Below are 17278 nucleotides of genomic sequence, written 5' to 3'. Positions count from 1 at the left end.
CAAGGTAAGAGCCTATGATATTACAGGAAAGCTAGCATGGATAAAAGATTAGCTGACTGGCAGGAAACAAAGAGTGGGAATAAAGGGGGCCTTTTCTGGTTGGCTGCTGGTGACTCCGCAGTGTTGATGTGGTGACTGGTTTTCATGTTATGTCAGTGCTTTAGATGTAAATGGGGGATGTAGGTATTGTTGTGGAAGCAGGGAGTCTGCAGAGATACTTGGACAGATTAGGTAAATGGGCAAAGAATTGATAGATGGAATGTAGTGTAGGGAAGTATATGATCATGCGCTTTGGTAGATTAGTGACCAATTAACCCACTAAACTGAGAATATATTCTAAATTTGAAGAAAATTGAAAAGTCAGGGGTGCAAGGGGACTTGGGAGTCCTCATGAAGGGTTCCCTAAAGGTTAACATGCAGGTTGAGAGTGGCAAAGAAAGTGAATGAAATGTTAGCATTCTTTTCAAGGGGACTAGATTATAAAAGCAAGATGTAATGGTGAGGCACTGGTCAGGCCCCACTTGGAGTATTGTGAGCAGGTCTGGGCCCCTCATCCTGAGAAAAGATGTGTTGGCATTGGAGAGGGTCCAGAGTAGACTCTCAATGATGATTCTGGGTATGAAATGGTTAACGTGATCTCTGGAGTTGAGAAGAATGTGGGGGGGACGGGCAGTGGTTGTATTGAGACCTATCAAATATTGGAAGGCCTTGACAGAGAACATATGTAGCGGATATTTCTAATGGGGTTTGCTGAGTCTAGGACCAGAGGGCACAGCCATCCATTTAGAACATGTGAGAAGGAATTTCTTTAGACAGAGGGTGGTCATCTGGAATTCATTGCCACAGAAGGCTATGGTACTTGATTAGTCAGGACATCAAAGGTTACAGGGAGAAGGTAAGAAATGGGGCTGAGAGGAATAATGAAATCAATCATGAAGGAATGGCAGAGCAGACTTGATGGGCCAAATGGCCTGATTCTGCTCCTGTTTCCTATTGGCAATTTGTATAGTGTCTGGCAAAATACTAAAGACTAAAAGACTAAAAATACTAAAAGCAGCCAGTTCAGTGAAGCTTTAATACTCAGAAAATGCTTTAAAGAACATCTTAAAAGGGCGATTTGGAAAATGCAGAGAAGGTTTGGAAGCATTTCAGAGCTTGAAGCCTTGTTGTATACTTTGGCTGTCAATTTCAAAGTGGGCAAGGTCAGAATTTCCCTGCAATAATCTTGTTAAGTGTAGGACATAACACTGGAGGTCACATAGTCCATCTTGCTTATGCTACCTCTCTGAAGCAGTTCCAGTCTGTCCTGAACCAGCTCCAAGTTATTTTATTAGAAATGAGATTCTGCAGATGCTGGCGATCATGAGCCACACACAAAATACTAAAAGAACTCAGCAAGTCAGGCAGCATCTATAGAGGAAAATAAACAGCTGAAGTTTTGGGCCAAACCCCTTCAAGACTGGAAAGGATGGGAGCAGAATCCAGAATAAAATTGGGAGAGGAAGGAGTACAAGCTGGCAGGTGATAATTGAGACCAGGTTTTGGGGTGTGGGTGGGGGAGAGAGTAGAAGATGGCTGGGAGGAAGAGGGGATGAAGGAAGAAGCTGGGAGTGGATAGGGAAGATAATTTACAGTCAAATTGACGGTTTATTTCCTCAACAACCTGATTTGTTGAGTTCCTCCAGAGTTTGTGCATTGCCCGAGTTATTTCGTATTCTGCAAATGTGTCTGCTATCCTGTTGAAGCTGATGTCTTTCACCTTGTAGAAATTCAATTCTAGTTCACTACAAGTTGCTGCATTTACTTAAATCATTATCATTCCTCTTCTACCTTTGCCAATAGCATCTACCTGACTCTTTTGTAATTGTGCAGCCTCATATTAAACCCACACAACTGCACAGCCACCAGAACCATGTTCCTTTGCTTGAGGGAGAACAGTTCCCAGCTTCTCCAAACTAATCTAAATCACCATCCTATGAACCATTCTGGTAAATTTCAAATGTATGTTATTAATGACCCTTTACCTACCTAAAATATGGTTACCATTTAGAACATGAAATTAATGGTAGCAAGGATAAGATTTTGGGTGATGCTTTAAGGAATGGGTAGCAAATTTTGAGGGTATATTTTTGCAAAGAGAAAGATTAGAAGCTTGCAAAAAAGATGCCCTTGTCACAATACTTAACCATTACAGTGATAATAAGGGCACCTACTTGAAGTATTCTGTTAAAAGACTCTGCCCTGTTCCACCTCACCAACACCCCCTGCCCGCCCCCAGCTTCCCCCACCACCACCGTGGATTCTGGGATACACCTCTGGTTTTTATTTCATTATGGCGCAGCATAATATAGTTGACTTTTTATGGAGAGTATCTTCTGTGTGTTTGTGTTACATTAGTGTTTTTCTGTCTTTAGTATTGATTTGTATAGATCTCAACGTCGTAGTGCTCTGCAGGCAGAAAGAAAAATCAAAGAAATGAACCAGAACAATTCCCAGAGAGCAGCAGAAAGCTCCCATTTTGCAACAAAGCAAATCACTACAAAAGACAAAATAAAGGTACAAAAAGCAGTTTTCTCAAGGTTTTATTTTCCCTGCACCCATCAATTTTGTTTCTTGAAAGGGCAAAGTCTAGAAAACTGAATAATGGGAATAATCAATTTAATCAAGTTTTTAAATTCAGTGCTTTTACACTTTACCCCCAGTCTTAAAGTTTGGGTGCTATTTCTTGAATGATTAGTGCGCATGTGTGTGTTTTAGTTATAGTGCGCATGTACACATGGTTCTGGAAATTCTCAACAGCACACACAAGATGCTGGAGGAATTCAGCGGGCCAGGCAGCATTTATGGAAGGAAATACAGTGAATGTTTTGAGCTGAGACCCTTCATCAGGGCTGTAAAGAAAGGCAAAACCCAGGAAAAGGAATGGTGGTAGGAGCAGGAGTATAAATGGGGAATAATCAGTTGATGTTTTGGACTTGTACTCCTTCCCCTCCCCATTCCTCCTCCTGGCTTTCATTCCCTTCTATTCCAGTTCTGATGAAGGGTCTTGGTCTGAAATATCAATGTTTATTTCCCTCCATAGCTGATGCCTGTCTTGCTGAGTTCCTTCAGTACTTTGTATGTCTATCTTTTTAAGTTAGGTTTGAGCATTGAGAAAAGAAACTTGGAATTGAGTAGAATATTTACCTCTGGTAGAGGGCATGGATTAGATGGATGGAAAATTTAATGTATTTAAATCTTAAGTCAATACACAGCCAAATAGACTTTGGTTTCAAGTTGCTCAGTTCTGGGCTAGAGAGGCAATTGAAATCATTAACAGTTGTAGTATACTTAATGTTGCCATTTCTCCTTATGAGATGTGATTTTTCTGAAATTTTAAAGGAATTTGATGTGAAAATCCAAGTTATAAAAGGTTAGTAGAGGATACTTCATTTCTAAACATCGTCTGGTGTAATGTATTTTCCCCTTCCTTTCAGATACTTAATGATGAGGTTAAGAGTTTACACAAAATCATGCATCAGGCAAGCCAGGCACTCAACTGCTGTACAGACAAAGAACATGGTAAAGGTTCACGTGAAGAAGCAGAAGCAGAACGGCTTCTCCTTATTGCTTGTAAGTAACCCACAGAGCCAGGCATACGATGTGGTGCGGTGCGTAGTTGGAATTAGTCATTACTATGCAAATAAACAACATAATTCAACATAAAGCTACGTTAAGGACTTTGCATCCTGGATATAGCTGAAATTGGGCAGTTGAAGTCTGCAGGTGAATTGCTCAATTTTTCTTAGAGGTTTAATAACAAGTTTGAACTGATTACGTTTCATCCTTCTAAGCTGAAATGGTATTGGAGAATATCAAGAACCAAGCTTTGCTTTTTCTCCATAATCGATTCCAAAACCAATTCATTTCCCTATACCGCAATAATCTCCTTGATGTCACTAATTTACTGCAACACTGACAGGTTCCTCCAGTTCTTTTCTCTTTTATTTTAATGGCTTGATTTATTTTATTTGTTTCAAGTACTTTCAGCTTTGAGCTCAAGTTCTAAAATTCCTTCATTTTGTGCTGTGAGTTTTTCACCAAATTTTGCACACTCATGATTTTAATGTCTTGTATAACAGTGATAATTAACTGTAACAGATGCATTTGCTTGGTGCACTAGTTTAGTTGCAAATAAATTTTATAGAATGCCACTTGTTGGTAGAATCTTGAACTAGAAATTCATATCAAATCTATTGTTCACTTTCAAAGCTGAGAAGCGTGTTGCACTTCTGTCTGAACTGAGTCGACTGAAAGGAGAGGGAAATGCTACATCTCGAACTGAAGCAGCCCAGCCAACAAATGATCCTGAGCCATGTCGAGGCACTGTCTCCATCTCTAACCTTCGCCTTCCTCTGAAAGCTGAATTTGTGTGTTCAGCACAATGTAAACAAGGTAGGAAGCACAGTGATCGTATTGCAGAAAATGTGCTCTGTTTTAATATGGTTGTAGGTTTTTTTTTGTCTAAAGTTGTTTCCTTGGGGCTTCACCTGAAAAATGTTTAAAATATATTGAAGAAATCCTTGAATTAACTTTCTTAACCTGCTTTACTTGCCTGCTTAATACTGCAAAATGTAGACTTCTGAGTATTTTCACTCTGAAGTCAAATATGATATCTTTCAGTGTTTTCAAGCATCAGATTTTTGGAACTCATTCTAGACTGAAACCCTCTTAAAGGTCCCTTCCTGTGCCTTATCTCTAAATTTGTACTTCTATATAAACCAGTCCTTGTTCTATTAAATTAAAGTATTGGAAATGGTTATTTCATCTAATACATTCATAATTTTAATCTCAGTGTAATATCTTTTTGTTTGCATTTTAACATGATTAAAGTCTTTTTAGAGCTATTGCTATAGAAAAAGGCCTTTGGCCCACTGCCTGTGCTGCAATAAGCACCTCTTTGAACTCATCCAATTTTATTACCCCTGTATTCCCTTTATCTTGCCCCAGATTTGACCTGCTCACCCACATAAATTCACAATGACCTACTAATCTGAGGACGTAAGGAACAATGTCGAACATTATGGAAAATGCATTAAGTGTTTAAAGAGCCTCATATTATGCAATGCAGCTCATGACAGTTCTTGAACGTGAATTGTTCAGCAGCTAAGTGCTGTGAATATTCTCCGGATGGCAGCTGAGACAACCAGTTAGTTGGGCATGGGTAGTTTGGCTTGAAAGAAATTGCAGTTGATATAAACTGTTGAATAATCAAGAATTCAACACACTTCTGATTCCACATTACATGGTGCTGGTTGGCACAGAATGATTAATGATATACAGTTCATATCTGGAGTGCTTAATGTCAAGTTTTTCTTTTATGTTTGTACTTTAAAAGGTTAGTTTCTGCAAAATGTACAAAATCTATTAAATAATATACCTGAACTGAGCCAGTAAATTTGTTTAATCTGGAACATGTGTCAAAAATTCCCTCAAATGTGTCTTAGAGATGAAACTGTCCTTTATAAATTAGTTTTGGCAGATAATCCTTTGGTTGGTATGTGCCATATGAGCCAAAGTTGTCCCCCTCCTTTTGGCAATCCAAAACAAAGCCAGCGAATGCAATAAATTTGTGCTGCTGGAGTGCAGTGCAGATGGCTATACTTCGAGCAGCACCAATCCGGAATTCCAAATTTGCCCCTCCACCCCAAAATAAAAAAGCAGCTTCCATCATTTTGATTAGTTTCTTTATGCAAATACTCTTATCTGGAATTTTCTTGAACCAGACTTTTGCCTGTGTTTTGCAGTGCTTCTTGAGGTATATTTTCAAGAATTTTGTTTTGGTTCCAGAGACTAAGTAGGAATGGTGTAAAATATAGCCACCAATCTGTGTGCTTTGTCCGTATTGATAGAGATGGTTCGCTTTGGCGACCCTTAGAATTGATTGACTTTAAGCATAGTGAAATGCTGATGTAGAGAGGAAATACTTCTGGAGTACTGCCAAGGGTTATATCCTAATATAAATGTGTAGGTCCTGGATATAAAGCACAATAAAAATGCCTTTTCACAATTTTGGTTCAAAACTACATGGAATGGTTGAAAGTATTATGTATTATGAAGCCTATGTTCATGCAATTCTTCTTGTTTTCTTCAGGAAAACCCAGCCAGTATTTCTTACTGATAATCAAATGTGGTCCACATAACATTGTTGCCACTCCATTAGCAACAGCAGAGGATGCTCACCAGGGTGATACCATTATTTTCCCTACCATCATCACACTGTGAGTTCACATCTCCAAGGTTCCCTGCATGTAAATTTTAACATTCTGAAAAGCAAGTGTTGGTGTTCCATATTGACTTAAAATGAGTTTTGTTTCAGTGCCATTTTCAAAACTCTGAATCTTACCCAAATTCAGTTATCACTGTAGAATTAGGAAACAGCTGATGCAGCTGCACAGGAAAACATCTTGTACTTGTGATCATATTATAAAGGCTCCTTCAAATCTTTGACTGAATTTTGAATGAGAGATGTATAGTTGGCCTGCTATTAGCCCAAACTGCTACTTAATTCTCCTTGCTCCCTCCTTTTTAATTAAACTTGAAGGAAAATGACCATGTTTTCAATGTGTGACTAACTTTTTTTTTGTACCTTTCCCATGGTTTTAATACCTTTCCCACTAACGGTTGTAAGTATTGTACAATATTAATTTGCTTGTGTTGGCATTAAACTCAGAATCACATTGATTATCATTCTGCACTCTTTTCAAAAGGTCTAGGTCAAGTGTTTTTTTTTTTTTTTTTTTTTTTTTTTTTGTTTTTTTTTTTTTTGCTCAATTTCATTGCAAGACACCAGTGAATGCTGTCTGATCTTCTAGATCTGATAAATGTCTCTGAACTGCATGTATTAAACCAAAACTAAATTAGTGTTTTTTTTTTCTTTTTTAAAATGTAATCAATCTTGATCATTCCAGGGGTGATATTCACTACAAGTTTGAAATTGATGTGGAGGTGTACAGCTTGGTAAGCAAACTACCTTTAGTTGTTCAAATAAGTTATTAGTTCAATGTTTCCATTTTATTATGCAGCAAATTAATTTTTTTCTCTTTAGGCTCAGACATCAAATGGAACTACTGCTGCAAAGCGTAGATCATCAAGATCCAAGGTGATGTTGTAAGCGTGTAAATCTGATCTCCAAAGCTATGCTTTTCATTTGGTTAGTCATGGTAGTGATTCTCTTCTCCAGCTGTCTGAGGTGCCAGCTTGTATGAGCTTGAAAGGTGCAAATTTGCAGATGCTAGAAATTCGAGCAGTGCACACAAAATGCTGGAGGAACTCAGCAGGCCAGGCAGCATCTATGGGAGGGGGGTGGGGGGAGTGGGGGGGGGGACATTTCAGCCCGAATGAGCATAGATGTTGTCTGGCCTGCTGAGTTCCTCCAGCGTTTTGTGCATTTATGACTAAGCATTTGCTCCTAGGTGCTACTTGTTATTCATTTTTGTGTATGGTTGTACTTTCATAAAAGTTTGAGGGGCAATAACCTCATCTGGAGTTTTCAAGTTTAAGCATCCTTTGTTGCACATAGGTATTGTACAACTTTAAATTATCTGAAAATGTTTTAAGTTCATGGATGTGATTGCTATATGATAGCCAGCAAATGGCCTGTTTGCAGATTGTAGAATGCTGCTTTTGCCTGTGACTGACCTTGAAATTACTACTTTGATGCAATCCTTGCCCCTTTACTACCTCTAACTCAATGCTGTACTCAAGTTGCTTTAATGAACATTATTGTGTACATTGTATTTCAAAGTCCCTAATATCAAAAGGTGATGGTGGAGGAGTGAACATGCTGAGGTTTGATAGAAATTGCAAAAACAAGCAATTTTCAGTTCTGCAGCATGTGAATTCTTGGAAAGTTGTTGCTGTTCTTGTCACTCACCAGCAAACTTTGAAAAATATACTGAAATCAATAGTTGTTAGTCTGACTGTGCTGACTTTATGTTGTAAATTTGAGCTCTAAAGCAAGTATCCAACCTGCCTTCAGTTTTACACTTTGTATAAAAGCTCTTCAATGAGAGCAGGATAATAAGCACAATGTCACTTGTGCTTCTCAATGCTACATTCTTAACTATAACCAGCTTGGTCCAAGTGTGACAGTACTCTGAAACATCAGTTGTGCAGACTGATGTACATTTATCATGTACAATCTGTACCTTGTTCATTTCTTATTCTTTTCTCGTAAAGGCACAGTTTTAAGCAATTATCAAATGGCTAAAATTAAAATTCACGTTCATCATGAAGCTACGATATTGCATGCATAAATAAAAACTTAATCAGTTGTCATGCTAAATGCATTTAATGTGCAACTATATGCATGTTTGAAACCACTTCGTTCATGTCTTTATATACCTTCAAACTTTTTTTTTTTTCCTCAAAAATGTGACCAGTGTTCAATTGGAGGTAACTTTTGGGTGAAATCAAAGTATTGTCTATCATAAATCCAAGACTATAATTTAATGCTATGAAATCCTTTCCATTTTTAACCTTAAAATTGCAGGTTTCCCTCTAATTCTGGGCTGCAGGTGCCAATTAGTGATAAAATATTTAAAAAACCGCTGGTTACAATATAGCTTTAATTCATAACTAAAATGAATAATCCAGCAGTAAAGGACTACTGTAACTTCATTGCTTAATCTGTGATCTTGTATTTGTGATAACTTTTTTAAGTTCATTTTCAACATGATAATACCTTTGAGGAGATATTGTTCTAAAGATGTATGCTGCTCATTCAATTGAAAACTTATCTGAGTAAGATTGTATGATTCATTTGTGTGATGGAGCTGTCTAGATTTGAGTGATTGAATTAATGTATCTTCTGTGATGGCTACTGCAGACCTCTACTCTGTCTTAAATTCTGCTGGCTGTTTGCTAACAAAATACAACCTAATGCTTTTTATACTACTACTGCAGGTTATGACCCCTAAAAAGCTTCTGACCTCTATTACTGTGAGTATATTTAAGCAGTTCATTCCAGATCATTCTAGTTTAGTCTTCAGTTATGTAAACATGAAAAATTCTGCAGATGCTGGAAATCCAAAGCAACACACAAAATGCTGGAGGAACTTGGCAGGTCAGTCAGCATCTATGGACATGAATAAACATTTGGCATTTTGGGCCAAGACCCTTATTGTATGTTAGTCTTCTGTTACTAGCCTCACAGATTGCAGCAATTTTGTGACATACAAAGGCACTTGGAAAAGCTGATCACTGAACACTATCGCATACTTATCCCACAAGCCTCTAAGTTTTGGCTGGAACTGAGGTGTCTAATTTTTAGAGAGCCCTTTGTTCCAAGTAGAGAAGAAACAAACCTCTAGTGAATCTTGCAGAATACCCTGAAGGTTAACTTGCATTTTGAGTCAGTGGTGAGGATGGCAAATGCCATGTTAGCATTCATTTCAAGAGATCTAGAATACAAGACCAAGGATGTGATGCTGAGGCTTTATAAGGCACAAGTGAGGCCTCACCTTGAGTATTGTAAACAGTCTTGGGCTCCTCATCTTAGAAGAGATGTGCTGGCATTGAAGAGAGTCTAGAGGACATTCACAAGGATGATTCCAGGAATGAAAGGGTTATCAAACCAGGAACATTTGATGGCTCTGGGTCTGTACTTACTGGAATTCAGTAAGATAAGGGGGAATCTCATTGTCTAGGCCTTTCAACATTCGAAAGGATTTTTCTCATGGTGGAGGAGTCTAGGACAAGACAATGTTGAAAGGCATTGTCAACAATGCCTTTGGGTGACCTGGCCTCCACAGCTGCATGTGGTGCCCTTTAGAGGAGTGCCCTTTCAAAACAGATGTGGAGAAACTTCTTTGGCCAAAGGGTGGTGAATTTGTCACCACATGCAGCTGTGGAGGCCAGGTCATTAGGTGTATTTAAGGCAGAGACTGATAGATTCTTGATTGGACATGACATAAAAGGTTACAGGAAAAGGCGGGGAACTGGGATTGAGGAGATGGGGGGGAAAAAAGGGCTCAGCCATGATTGAATGACGGAGCAGGCTTAATGGGCCAGATGGCCTAATTCTGTTCCTATGCTTATGGTCTAAATATTATTTCTCAAATACACACTAAATATCATCAGAAAACTATAGAGATGGAGAATCAATGTAACTGGAGATTGGAAGCTTTGATTGCACTTGTATTGGGGAAACCATACTGAATGCAGTGCACTAAACTGCAATAAATGCAGCTGAATTGCTGTGTCATGGAAAGACTGCTTCTGTCCCTGGATGGTAGGAAAGAAGTAAACCAGCAGATGTCATGCCTTGTGTTTGTATGAAGAAAATGTTATGGAATTGGATCAGAAGGAACATCCTCTGTGGAGAAATGGGCAATGAGAGCAGAGTTTCAGGAAATGAAGGTGCAGTTGAGAGGGTGGAAAGGGATATTGGGAAACTGTAGGAGCTGATAACTAATAATAGATACTGTGAACTAACCTATTCCCACAAATGGCCAGAGAACACTAGGAGTTGTTGGGTGTCTTGACAGCAGTCTTGCATATCCAACAAATAGAAGGGTACTACTTGCACCTCTGCCAGTTCCCATATCTCTAACTTTCCTCTTGAAAGTGTAGCCAGTACTTCATTGCCACTCCAGTATAAGGACTGGTGAAAGAAAGTGGTGGTGGAAGAGGACAAAGGGATATGCTTTTTTTTTAAATAAAAAAAAAACAAAAAAAAAATAACAGCTTGGGCCATTCCCATGAGGAGTAACGATTTGGAGTGACTGGACATTGATTAAAATGAGTTAACTAAAATCCAGAAACTAAACTCAACCTGGAGGGTGCCAGAAGAGTCAGGCATGAGCATGAAGCAACTGAAAGGTGGAGGAAAGGAGGAAATATTTTGTGGTAAAAGCTGGCCGAAACAGTAGCCCTTCCTGCTGAGTCCTGTTTGTGGATTGTGAAGGGGGTAGAAATTGGAACTGAAGTTCAAATGACTTCTTTAAAACATAAACTAGTAGAGCTGTTAACTCATAGCTTCTTCAGTCCAGCTTCAATCCTGACCTCCATTGCTCTAAGTTTTGTGTGTCCTTCCTGTAACTAGCACAATATTTCCTTTGGGTGTTCTTCCTCATAAGTGCAGATTGGTAGGTTAATTGGCCACTGTAAATTGCCCTAAATGGGTTGGTGAGTTGATGGTAATGTGGAAAGAATGGGTTAGAGAAACAATTAATACTGAATTAGGTGAGTTTTGAGTTTTGCATAGTCTTGTTGGGCCTAAATGTCCCCCATGGTTGTTTACTTGTGACAAAAAAAAAAATCTGAGAAAATAGTATTAGTGATTGGGAAGAATGGGGTGTCTGAGAGGTATTGTTCAGTTTGGAAGTAGGAGTCCCTTCTCCAAATCAACCACTCCTCTGTCAGTAAGCTCATGTGGAAATGAAGGGTTAAGTGTATACTATTTCAGATCCTGTTGCTGCTTTAGACTACACATTGTAGCTGTTAGTATTATGGAAATTGCCTTGCCAATGAAGCTGACTGGTAAATCAGTAGAAAACACTCACTTTAACACTGGGCATATTAGAATAATGAGGTCTTGCACCAAGCTTGCTTTGTCTTCCTTCCCTATCCCGGTATATCAGCATACCCAGTCATTGATTTGTTGAACACTAATATTTATTATCTCTGTAAGCTGACATGCTCACTAACTTTGCAATTAATTCTGCATAACATCTGTTTTGGTTTGTTTCTAGAATTGTGCTTCTCAAAATCAATCACCAGAAGGAAAGAGTTCATGTTGTATTCTTTTTCCTTTTCAGAAAACGAGCTTGCAGTCACCTGGTGAGTTCATGAAAATCCAAAGGGTTTGAATAAAAGAACAATTAAATATTACACAAGTAGTTTCTTTTAAAATTTTAGGTCTTCCCATGCAATAGTTGTGGAAATAATAACCCTTATGACCATCCACTTGTATCTTTCTCCAGGTTTTTCTTGTTTTGCTTTGGAACTCAGTGCAGGGATTGAGGGTGGCATGATGAATCGTTGGTTATTGCACTAAATGGGTGCACCACTGTTTCTACTATGCTAAGGTGGTAACTGTCATTATATGTAAATGTGAAGTAGTAACAGTAACATTTGATTTCCTCCTTTGGCTGCAGACATTGGTATGTGTCCTCTGAATTTGCGATTTTAAACATTATTGCTCTTTTAGTTTGGGAATAGAAATGTTAATTGCTTGGGCCTCTGAAATGCTTGCAGTGCTTTCATGAGGATTAGGACTAGCCCTGCTTGCTGGAGTTCAAAGGGCAGCAGTTTCACTGAGGAACACATTGAGCAACTAACTGGGTAGATACTGAGTGGCTGCTTCCTTGGACGAGTGAATCTGCAGCTAGGGGCTTAGCTACATCCATTGGCTTGAAAAATAATCCTTTGGTTATATCCTTTGGAGCTTTCTATCTTCCCAGATGTATGTAAATAGACTATTATTGAATATATACAAGCCTCCTGTTTTTAAATGCCTTTGGAATCCAGGGGCATGCAGGGCAAGTGAAACTTTTAGTAATTCTGTAGGAGCAGGACCCAGGGAATGTTTGGCCTCCTTCTGTTTTCTTGTTTCAATCCATATGTGGGTGATGAACTGCTGGTCTCTTTTCTCCCTGTCCATCCCAGTATATTGATTTCTGGCAATTGTTAAATTACCTTGGCTTTTCTTTTTCCTTCCCCGTTGATAACTTTGGGTGCAGAAGCAATTATAGTACATCTTTTCACCTACTAGCAAAGATCTGTAGACCTGTTGTGATTCCCTTATTCCTTATGCTCAGTGTTGCTGCATTAAATATGCAGTTTGTGAATCAGGTGTAACAGAATGGATGGACTACTTTCAATTAATTCATGACCAGCCTGCATCTCTAGGGAACTCCCATCCAATGTCACCAAGCTCAGTTTGTTACCCTACACCAGTTGCTTCAATGTCCTATCCAAGATCCACAAATCTGACTGTCTGCATAGGCCTATTGTCCGCCTGTTCCTGCCCACAACACTTTTCTGCATACTTCAACTCCATTCTATATCCCTTGATTCAGTCTCTTTTCTGCCCCCCCCCCCACCATGTTTTCAATCTCAACATCTTTCATTTCCCTGGCCTTGACTGCCTCATTTTCACCACGGATGTTCTATACACTTCTATCCCCCGTTGAAAGACCTTAAAACTCTGTTTCTTTCTTGACAAAAGACCCGGCCATTTCCCTTTCACCACCACCCTTCTCTGTCAGGCAGAACTGGTCATCAGCCTCAAGGATCTCTCCTTCAGTTCCTCCCAGTTTCTCCAAACCCAAGGGGTAGCTATGGGCACCCACATGAGCCCCAGCTATGCCTGCCTTTTTGTTAGTTAAGTAGAACAGTCCATGTTCCAAGCCTTCCCTGGTGATGTTCCCCAACTTTTCCTGTGCTGCTTCATGCACCCATACTGACCTTGTCAATTTCATCAATATATAAAACTATTCTTTTTTTCCCCACTGCATCTATTCCCAAGATGAGGATTTCCTTTCCAGGATGTCCCCCTTCAAAGAATGGGGTTTCCTTTCTCCACCATTGATGCTGCTCTCACTCACATCTCCTCCATTTCCTAGACATTCTCACTCATCCCATCTTCCCACTACCTTAACAGGGACAGAGTTCCTCTTGTCCTCACCTACCACTGCATGAGCCTCTGCATCCAATACATTCTTCGCAACATCTACTAACTTCAACTGGATTCTACCACCAAACAGATCTTTACCTCCCTCTTCTTCACCCCGCCCCCCCCCCCCCAAGCTATCTGCCCTCCATAGGAATTGCTTCCTTTGTGATTCCCTTGTCTATTTGTCCCTCCCCACTAATCTCCAACCTGGCACATATCCCTGCAAGAGACAGAAATGCTACACCAGCTCATTCACCTCCTTCCTCACCTCCATTCAAGGCACCAGGCAGTTCTTCCAGGTAAGGCAGCACATTACCTACAAATGTGTTGAGATTATCTATTGTATCCAGTGCTCCTGTTGCATCTTCTACATTGGTGAGATCTGATGTAAGTTTGAACGCTTTGTCAAGCACCTTCGCTCCATCTGCCAAAAGCGGAATTTCCTGATGGCCGATTATTTTTATTCCTATTCCAACATGTCAGTCTATGGCCTCTTTTGCAACAATGAATCCATTCTCAGGCTGGAGGAGCAACACCTAGGTAGCCTCTAACTTGATATTAACAATGATTTCTCCTGGTAATTATTTTCACTTTCTATCTTCTATTCCCCATTCTGGACTCTTGCTTCATCTCACCTGCATATCAACTCCCCTGGTGCCCCTCCTTCCTATATTTCCCCAATAGTCCACTTTCCTCTCCTTTTAAGATTTCTTCTCCTTCAGCCTTTACCTCCCACCCACCTATTACCTTCAGCTAGTTCTCCTTCCCTCTCTCCCCCCGCCCCCACCCCACCCTTTTTATTCTGGCATCTTCTTCCTTCCTCTCTAGTCCAGAGGAAGTCTCAGCCAGAAACATTAACTCTATTGATTTCCATAGATGCTGCTTTTACCAGAGTTCATCCAGCATTTTGTGCATATTGTTCTATTCCCTACTCTTCTCTTCCCCCCCCCCCCCACCAATCTTGAATAAAAATTTTCTACATAATGATATATTTAAGGGTTATGGATCCAAGTTTTTAAATAGCCTTTTAGAAAAGAGCCTTATTCCCACCATCCTTGGTTTGGTATTCTCTCCCCTAGTTCAAAGGTAATTGGGCCTTTTTAGTGTTTACATCAATACCGGCTTAACACTTGTCCTTTGGTTTACAGGTGCTAGTCCTACTGTCAGCCGCTCAATTCGTGCCAGTAAGTTTGTACTGGTTGGGTCTCACACAATTACTCTAGCATCTCTGGGCAAAGAGAAGTTTGCATTGGACAAAGTAAGTCCTGGGTTTGTGAACAAGTTGTTAAATGCATTAATGCTTAAGGGAATAATTAAAGGCCATAATCTTCAGCTTAAGTGAAGACTTTCAATCCTTAATTGTTGAGTGGGCCTTGCTGTAGATTTGCCAGCTAAGACGAAAGATCAGTATAATATAAACAACAGGAATTCTGCAGATGCTGGAAATTCAAGCAACACACATCAAAGTTGCTGGTGAACGCAGCAGGCCAGGCAGCATCTCTAGGAAGAGGTACAGTCGACATTACAGGCCGAAACCCTTCGTCAGGACTAACTGAAGGAAGAGTTAGTGAGAGATTTGAAAGTGGGAGGGGGAAGGGGAGATCCAAAATGATAGGAGAAGACAGGAGGGGGAGGGATGGAGCCAAGAGCTGGACATGTGATTGGCAAAGGGGATATGAGAGGATCATGGGACAGGAGGTCCGGGGAGAAAGACAAGGGGGGTGGGGAGAACCAGAGGATGGGCAAGAGGTATAGTCAGAGGGAGAAAAAGGAGAGTGAAAGAAAGAATGTGTGTGTATATAAATAACGGATGGGGTACGAGGGGGAGGTGGGGCATTAACGGAAGTTAGAAAAGTCGATGTTCATGCCGTCAGGTTGGAGGCTACCCAGACGGAATATAAGGTGTTATTCCTCCAACCTGAGTGTGGCTTCATCTTTACAGTAGAGGAGGCCGTGGATAGGCATGTCAGAATGGGAATGGGATGTGGAATTAAAATGTATGGCCACTGGGAGATCCTGCTTTCTCTGGCGGACAGAGCATGGGTGTTCAGCAAAACGGTCTCTCAGTCTGCGTTGGGTCTCGCCAATATATAGAAGGCCACATCGGGAGCACCGGACGCAGTATATCACCCCAGCCGACTCACAGGTGAAGTGTCGTCTCACCTGGAAGGACTGTCTGGGGCCCTGAATGGTGTTAAGGGAGGAAGTGCAGGGGCATGTGTAGCACTTGTTCTGCTTACAAGGATAAGTGCCAGGAGGGAGATCAGTGGGGAGGGATGGGGGGGATGAATGGACAAGGGAGTGACCCCTGCGGAAAGCAGAGAGGGGGGGAGGGAAAGATGTGCTTAGTGGTGGGATCCCGTTGGAGGTGGCGCAAGTTACGGAGAATTATATGTTGGACCTGGAGGCTGGTGGGGTGGTAGGTGAGGACCAGGGGAACCCTATTCCTCGTAGGGTGGCGGGAGGATGGAGTGAGAGCAGATGTGCGTGAAATGGGGGAGATGCGTTTGAGAGCAGAGTTGATGGTGGAGGAAGGGAAGCCTCTTTTTATATATATATATATATATATATATATATATAAAAAAAAAAAAAAAAGGACATCTCTCTTGTCCTGGAATGAAAAGCCTCATCCTGAGAGCAGATGCGGCGGAGACGAAGGAATTGCGAGAAGGGAATGGCATTTTTGCAAGAGACAGGGTGAGAAGAGGAATAGTCCAGATAGCTGTGAGAGTCAGTAGGCTTATAGTAGACATCAGTGGATAAGCTGTCTCCAGAGACAGAAAGATCTAGAAAAGAGAGGGCGGTGTCGGAAATGGACCAGGTAAACTTGAGGGCAGGGTGAAAGTTGGAGGCAAAGTTAATAAAGTCAACGAACTCAGCATGCGTGCAGGAAGCAGCGCCAATGCAGTCGTCGATGTAGCAAAGGAAAAGTGGGGGACAGATACCAGAATAGGCACGGAACATAGATTGTTCCACAAACCCAACAAAAAGGCAGGCATAGCTAGGACCCATATGGGTGCCCATAGCTACATCTTTAGTTTGGAAGAAGTGGGAGGAGCCAAAGGAGAAATTATTAAGAGTAAGGACTAATTCTGCTAGACGGAGCAGAGTGGTGGTAGAGGGGAACTGATTGGGTCTGGAATCCAAAAAGAAGCTTTGAGACCTTCCTGATGGGGGATGGAAGTATATAGGGACTGGACATCCATGGTGAAAATAAAGCGGTGGGGGCCAGGGAACTTAAAGTCATCAAAGTTTAAGAGCGAGAAGTGTCACGAACATAGGAAGGGATTGAACAAGTGGGGGATAAAACAGTGTCGAGGTATGCAGAAACGAGTTTGGTGGGGCAGGAGCAAGCTGAGACAATAGGTCTTCCAGGACAGGCAGGTTTGTCGATCTTGGGTAGGAGGTAGAAATGGGAAGTGTGGGGTGTGGGAGCTATAAGGTTGGTAGCAGTGGATGGGAGATTCCCTGAGCGGATAAAGTCGGTGATGGTGTGGGAGACAATGGCCTGGTGCTCCTTAGTGGGGTCACGATCGAGGGGTAAATAAGAGGAGGTATCTGCGAGTTGTCGCTGTGCCTCGGCAAGGTAGAGGTCAGTACGCCAGCCTACAACAGCAC

The 17278-nt window shown here is 40.9% G+C and overlaps 1 protein-coding gene across 5 annotated transcripts in view; it reads left to right on the top strand.

Moving 5' to 3' along the window:
* The window catches only part of LOC140210228 (anillin-like), a 69740-nt gene that overhangs the window by 31837 nt on the left and 20625 nt on the right, over nt 1-17278 (top strand). For 4 of the 5 annotated variants that reach the window (XM_072279104.1, XM_072279106.1, XM_072279102.1 and 1 more), the window contains exons 11-19: nt 2415-2556; nt 3477-3612; nt 4252-4434; nt 6134-6260; nt 6951-6999; nt 7088-7141; nt 8947-8982; nt 11802-11823; nt 14809-14918. In XM_072279104.1, the coding sequence (XP_072135205.1) occupies nt 2415-2556; nt 3477-3612; nt 4252-4434; nt 6134-6260; nt 6951-6999; nt 7088-7141; nt 8947-8982; nt 11802-11823; nt 14809-14918 (859 nt within the window). The remainder of the gene's footprint in view (nt 1-2414; nt 2557-3476; nt 3613-4251; nt 4435-6133; nt 6261-6950; nt 7000-7087; nt 7142-8946; nt 8983-11801; nt 11824-14808; nt 14919-17278) is intronic. The other variant, XM_072279105.1, reaches the window with a different exon arrangement.

The sequence above is a fragment of the Mobula birostris genome, chromosome 15 (genome assembly GCF_030028105.1).
Source record: "Mobula birostris isolate sMobBir1 chromosome 15, sMobBir1.hap1, whole genome shotgun sequence".
Lineage (NCBI taxonomy): Eukaryota > Metazoa > Chordata > Chondrichthyes > Myliobatiformes > Myliobatidae > Mobula > Mobula birostris.
Note: the sequence above shows the minus strand (reverse complement) of the source record. Positions and strands in the feature narration are given on the sequence as shown.